General features: G+C 41.8%; 1 protein-coding gene across 1 annotated transcript; it reads right to left on the minus strand.

Annotated features, from left to right (window-relative positions):
• Positions 1 to 1,533: 1,533 nt before the first annotated feature.
• LOC141786695 (5-hydroxytryptamine receptor 3E-like) lies at positions 1,534 to 5,220 on the minus strand. The gene is made up of 6 exons (XM_074665241.1): positions 4,392 to 5,220; positions 2,703 to 2,863; positions 2,080 to 2,185; positions 1,975 to 1,992; positions 1,680 to 1,863; positions 1,534 to 1,540 (listed from the first exon to the last, which is right to left on the minus strand). Exons 1-6 carry the CDS (start codon positions 4,519 to 4,521, stop codon positions 1,534 to 1,536), a joined length of 606 nt encoding a protein of 201 aa, XP_074521342.1. The 5' UTR covers positions 4,522 to 5,220.
• Positions 5,221 to 5,730: the final 510 nt, after the last annotated feature.

The following is a 5,730-nucleotide window of genomic DNA, read 5'->3' on the forward strand; positions in this document are numbered from 1 at the left end:
TCATCAATGCATTTATCCTTTTATAGTTTTAAAATAAAGACTCTGTCCCACAAGCATCCTCAGCCATTGTGGTAAAGACGTGGCTCTTGTTAGTGTGTGCATTTAGTGGTCCTTAGGGATGGGTACCATATTAGATAGATAAGATAGACAGATAGATAACTTTAGTGTTCCAATTGGGAAATTGTTTTCACAGCCTGCCAAGCCCGCCATTCAGGTACTTTTATAGGTACTGACCGAATTCTGTCAAAAGTACCGGATACCGACTCACACAAACCCAAAAGGACCATGTTTAGGTACTTAAATGCATCCATTTGACTGTGAAGAGTGAAAGAGTAGGTGATTTTCCATACAAGACATAAACACAAAATTGGAAGGTTATATACTGATGAAAAATATTGCCAGGTACTGGCATCAGTACAGTCTCATTTTAAATGTGAAAGGTACCCATCCCTATTAGTCATCAAAGGGACATTTGGTCTTTGTGTGGTCCGTGAATTTGTGTTCTCTGGGGAAAATCTGAAGCAGCCACAGATACCGAGAAATATCATTAGAAATTTAGAAATGACCAGTTTTGAACTCCTGAATAACCAACAGGCAAATAGAAAAGAGCAAGACTGTTTGAGGATCAGGTCTAGAGTCCTCACAGGGTCTTTAAGTAAGCAGGACTGATCCTCCAAATCAAGCCTTTAACTCTGACCTGTTGAACATCTGGACTCTATGACTCTCTGTACTGTTGGTTTCACTCTTTAGATGTTCTGGTGGTCTTCATGGAGCCAAACTGAAAACACAGATCCCAGGAACACACTGGCAGCTAGGAGATAAACAATGAAGTAAATCCGGTTCAGTGTTTTGGTCTTTCTGGTCCAGTAGCCAGGGTCCTCTTCTTCCTTCCTGCTGCTGAGAAGCAGAACCACTGTCTTCAAAACCTCCCTCAGCTCGTCGCTCAAATTCTGTAAGTCCTGGATCTCCTGGGTCAGCTGGCTGCTGCTGCCCTGAAAAAACAAAAACATACCATGGTGTATTAGAGCGGTTAGAGGAAGAAGAAGATGGAAAAGAGGAGTCATTGAACTGAAAGTCAACAGTGGACCTAATATTCTGTCTGAGAAGCTGCTGATGGGGGGAGGTGTTGAATAAAGGAAGAAAGTGTCAAATCAGCCTTTCTGAGGCTTTCAGATGACTCAGACAGTTACACCCCAAATGATTCAACCCTGATTGGAAATGAGCTCCATGAGCAAAATGTACAAACTTCCCTCTGTTAGCAACAACAAACCAAGAGCCGCATTCAAAGCCCTCTGCGTCTGCTCTCTTTCTGTCACCTAAAGCTGAGTCAGGGTTTGTTCTAGGGGCTCTGGATCTATGGGATGAAGAGAATATGGAGCAGAGAAGGATCACAGCAGTTTGACAGAAATACAATTTTATGCTGACCTCTTTCACCTCTGGCAGCAGCTCAGGAGGCATCCCAGCAGGGGACTGGTCAAAGACACGCACACAAGGAATGGATTTGTTCATGTCTGTAAAGAAACATGGGAAAGCTTAGAGCCTGAACAAAGAGACAACAAATTGAAATGATAGATTCTACATGAGGAAGATCTGGAGAAAGACTCTGCTGCTCCACAAATGAAGCAGCTGTCTGTTTCCTCCTTTCAGTCAGAAAGCTTTCTGTTAATATTGATGTTAGCTGAATCTCAGCTCTGAAGCACTCATGGACTTTTCCTGCTTGGTCCCTGTAGTCCTCACCCAGGCTTTGGTCTTTATCTGCCTCTTGGTCCTGGGACACATGGTCCTTTTCCATCAGGTACATCATCAAAATGGTCTCCAAGAGGCTCAGCATCATCAGAGTAAAAACCCCGATACAGTAGACGGCTGAAAGAAGAAAGCAGTGACAGAAAGAGCAAAGCAATCAGTGAGCTCACAGTGAGTTAGTAGGTGCTGCTTAAGATCCATCAGTTAGTGCAGGACTCTGAGCTCCTTTACCTATGAGTGGGATCCTGTCTGAAGAAGAAGGCAGAATATCATTCAGAATCAGCTGCATCACTGTGACAGCCAGCAGCACAGTCACCTTGAAGCTCAGCTTCTCACCTCCACTTTCTGAGATCAGGAAGGAGGCCAAGTCCAGACACAGGAAGAACAGGACGGGGACTATGAAGTTGGCCACATAGAGGACTGAACGCCTCTTTATAGTCATCTGTGAAATCATGGTTAAGATCAGGTTGGTCTTTTTGTTCCAACACTTCAGTTAAGAAAGCTCAACAGTCTTTGTGCCCACTGCATATCAATGAGCTGTCAAATCAGCAGGTTAGCATCATACAGGTTATCATAGAGTCAAAGTCTTTGTTTAATGCTCACTGTTTCTCTCTTTATAGACTGAACTACACTCAAATCAGTAAGCAGTGGGGACAGTTTGGCCATTTCAAAGCAACATCAGTGTTTGGAACCAAACTAGTGGAAAGAAGAAAAACTGGAGCTGTTCAGGATGAGGGGAGCTGAACAGGTGTGTGTTGATCCAAACAAGCTAATGCTCTGCAGCAGTCCATGTTGTTCAATCAATAGAATCAACATGTGAATAGAGTCTGGCCTGTTTGGAAGAGATGGACCAATGGGCTCTATGAAAATGTGTTAGTGTGTGTTAGTGTGTGTGTGTGTTTGTGTGTGTGTGTGTGTGTGTGCGCTTGCGCGTACAGACTCCTGCTGCTGGTACTCACTGTGTAAACCAGCATGCTTGAGGGAATGTTAAATTTAAAGACCATTGTAGTTTCCACGGTTACGTTCATGAGAAGCCACTCCGACTCAGTCTTCATGTAAGCACGAGTATCCTTTAACATGTATCCATTGGGGATACCTGAACGAAGCTGTATTTGTCCCACTGATGATAGAGAAAGAGAGACAAGTGTGAGTATTTTCTTCCAGTTCTAACAAAGACAAGGTATCTGGTCTTGGTGTCATGAAGTCCTGTACTAGCCCAGGGACTCCAGACCCTTTGACCTTGGTGAACTGTTCCTGATGTGTTCATTTTTGTCCTTTTTTTCCCAGAGGGGATCAGAAATGGCTGCAGGAGGAAGTGATGGAAGCAACTGGACAGACCTTTAACCAATCGGAGCCAAGTAGCATGTGACCCAGGGTAGCTCAGAGCTACTTAGTCCCTGTAAAAAGTGTTGAAATTGTCTGTCAGTGAATGAGAAAGTTGAGCAGTTGAAAGAAGAGGGTCAGTCACAGATTGAACAGAACGTAGAGAGAACTTTAGAGATTATTCTCTATCAATACTATCAAAGTGATGTCCTCACTCTCTGTAAACTCCATCAGATTCTTTGGATCTTTTAGAAACCTTTGAGTTATCAAACTGCCACACTTATCTCTAACCATGAAGGCTCTCTTAACACTTCTTGTTCATGGCTAATTCAACAGAGAGTCAACTGCTCTGATCAATGTTCAGCCATCTGTCACAGCTTTGATATGTCAACGTCATCATTACATTTTTAGGATCAAATCAAATCTGAGATTTTAGTTTCAGTTATAAGCCAGCTGTGATGGTTTGTAAACCAGCAGGGTTTTCTGGGACCCGAAGGGGGACTGAGGCAAAAACAGGTTTGAGGGTTTTTATTGAGAGATTAGGTTTAGATGGTGAGATGGAGAGTGTGGCTGTCGGTGAGCAGCTGTAGGGGTGATCCTTAGAGGCACTGGAAAGAGAGACATACAAGGGTTAGTCCCCAAGAGATCCAAAAAACACACATGCACAAAAACACAAGAGATACTATATCGATCTGGTTACCACGGTGAGAGCAGGAATAAACTGGCCGGCCCATTCCTCCAGCAGAGCTTAAGTGCCGGCGCTCCTAATCACCCAACTCGAGACAGGTGTGCAGAGTGCAGCCGCAGGAAACCTCTAAGCAGCTCCACAGAGAGGGGAGGGGAAAGGAGAGAGAGAGCAGCTTCCACAACAGCCAGGATCATGACACCAGCTAACAAAAAGATAAATATCTGCAGCGCTCAGCTCACAGCTAAAATATAGTCCCTGTCATCTTTAGTGTGATGGAGGCCAGCTGGATGCTGATAGGGTTAAAAAGTGTTCTAATGTCTCTGAATCAAAAACAGCCAGAAAATAAAACTTAATCCTACTCTACCCTTAAAGAAATAACAAACAATAAGTGACTTTAAGTCAAATGATAATGAAGATGAAAAGATGGAAATATCTCTAACTGTAAAATGGATGAAAGAAATGTGTTTTCTACATGTCTAAAGGTCCCACACAGTCGTAATTAGGCTCAAACAAACAGCTCGTTGTAATAAATAATAGACATGAGAATCAAAAAGTCAAATGTGGAGCATGTTTGGTCCCTGATCCCAAGAATCAGAGATTTAATGTTAAAAACACAAACATTCAGAGTTATACTCACGCTCATGTTGGATTGACTTGAATGTTAAGTTGCAGATCTGAGTGTCAAAGGGAAATCTGTAGAAATCCATCTTACAGGTGCTGACCAGCACCATGCCACTCTTTTGATTTATCCATCCATTAAACCTCATGGTGAGATACTGAGTGTTAAAGAGCTTATCTTTGTTTGTTCTGAAAGAGACAAAAAACAAGTGACTCTAAAAGCATGCTGTAGATTCAAAGTGTTGAAAAATTCTCTTTGTGTTTCTGCTTGAAATGAAGGCAAAAAGTTCATCATTTGAGTCAAATGAAGCTCTGAGCTCATCTCAGTGACAAAACGATAAAAACACTTTGACGGCACAGACTGAGCCCTAACACCTCAGACAGCAGCATGGACACATGGAGAGAGGACAGGTGCAGAGGGTCTTGTTACAGACCTGTGTCCTGGTAAACTCTGGATGTGGCTTAAAGTGTCACCAGTCTGTCACCTAGATAAGATCTCCCTACAAGTTCAAAGGGGGACCTTTGGAACTGAAACACCAGTAGATCTCTGCTCTGGCTTGATAATCCACATTCTTGCTTTTAGTGGATCCTTTCAGACCTGTTCAATCCTCTTTGTCTTTAGAGCTCTTCTCCTTTTAAGGGTAGATTGAAATTTGCCTTTCCTCATGAAAAAAGAAGAATCAGTGAAATAGCAGCCTCCACTACCACCTGCTAGCTGTGACAGCAGCAGAAACTGTCCTAACAAAAACAACCTTTCAGAATCTCAATAGTGCTGTAGGGCTACCACATCAGTTATAAATATACAGTTTAAGGATTTTACTGGTCTGAAATATCTAAAGAAAAATACATCAAGATCGTTCCTCCCTGCAGCCATCAGAGTTTTTAATTCTTTAATCTTTGGAAGATGAGCCCAAACAACATGAATTTCCCTTTGGGGATGAATAAAGTATTCTATCTATCTATCTATCTATCTATCTATCTATCTATCTATCTATCTATCTATCTATCTATCTATCTATCTATCTATCTATCTATCTATCTATCTATCTATCATGTAAATCAGGGGTTTTCAAAGTGTAAGACAGTGAACCTCTCTTCAGAGAACATGAGGTCGTAGGGGCCTCCCCTATTTAAATAAAACAAAAACTACTTATAATAAATAAACACTCCACTCTGGTTGGAACCACAAAACATATGAATGTTTATTTTATAAATTCTGTTCTAAACCAGTCCCCCAAATTTTAGCTGAAATGGGTAGGAATTAGATGAATTTCGTTCAATGCCTATATGTTCATTTATCATGATGACTTCATGAACATCAAACATTAAAATAAAATTAGATGAAAGCTCTTGAGCCA

Source organism: Halichoeres trimaculatus, unplaced genomic scaffold, assembly GCF_033239565.1.
Source record: "Halichoeres trimaculatus isolate MK-OKI-2021-1 unplaced genomic scaffold, fHalTri1.1 fHalTri1_scaffold_62, whole genome shotgun sequence".
NCBI lineage: Eukaryota > Metazoa > Chordata > Actinopteri > Labriformes > Labridae > Halichoeres > Halichoeres trimaculatus.

Bases quoted from the DNA above. Each gene is read 5' to 3' on its own strand.
- LOC141786695 (XM_074665241.1), bottom strand. From the start codon at position 4,521: ATGAGGTTTAATGGATGGATAAATCAAAAGAGTGGCATGGTGCTGGTC. The intron at 2,864-4,391 runs GTGAGTATAACT...CTCTATCATCAG, and splicing joins CAAGTCAATCCAACATGAGC to TGGGACAAATACAGCTTCGT. The intron at 2,186-2,702 runs GTGAGTACCAGC...ATGATTTCACAG, and splicing joins CAAGCATGCTGGTTTACACA to ATGACTATAAAGAGGCGTTC.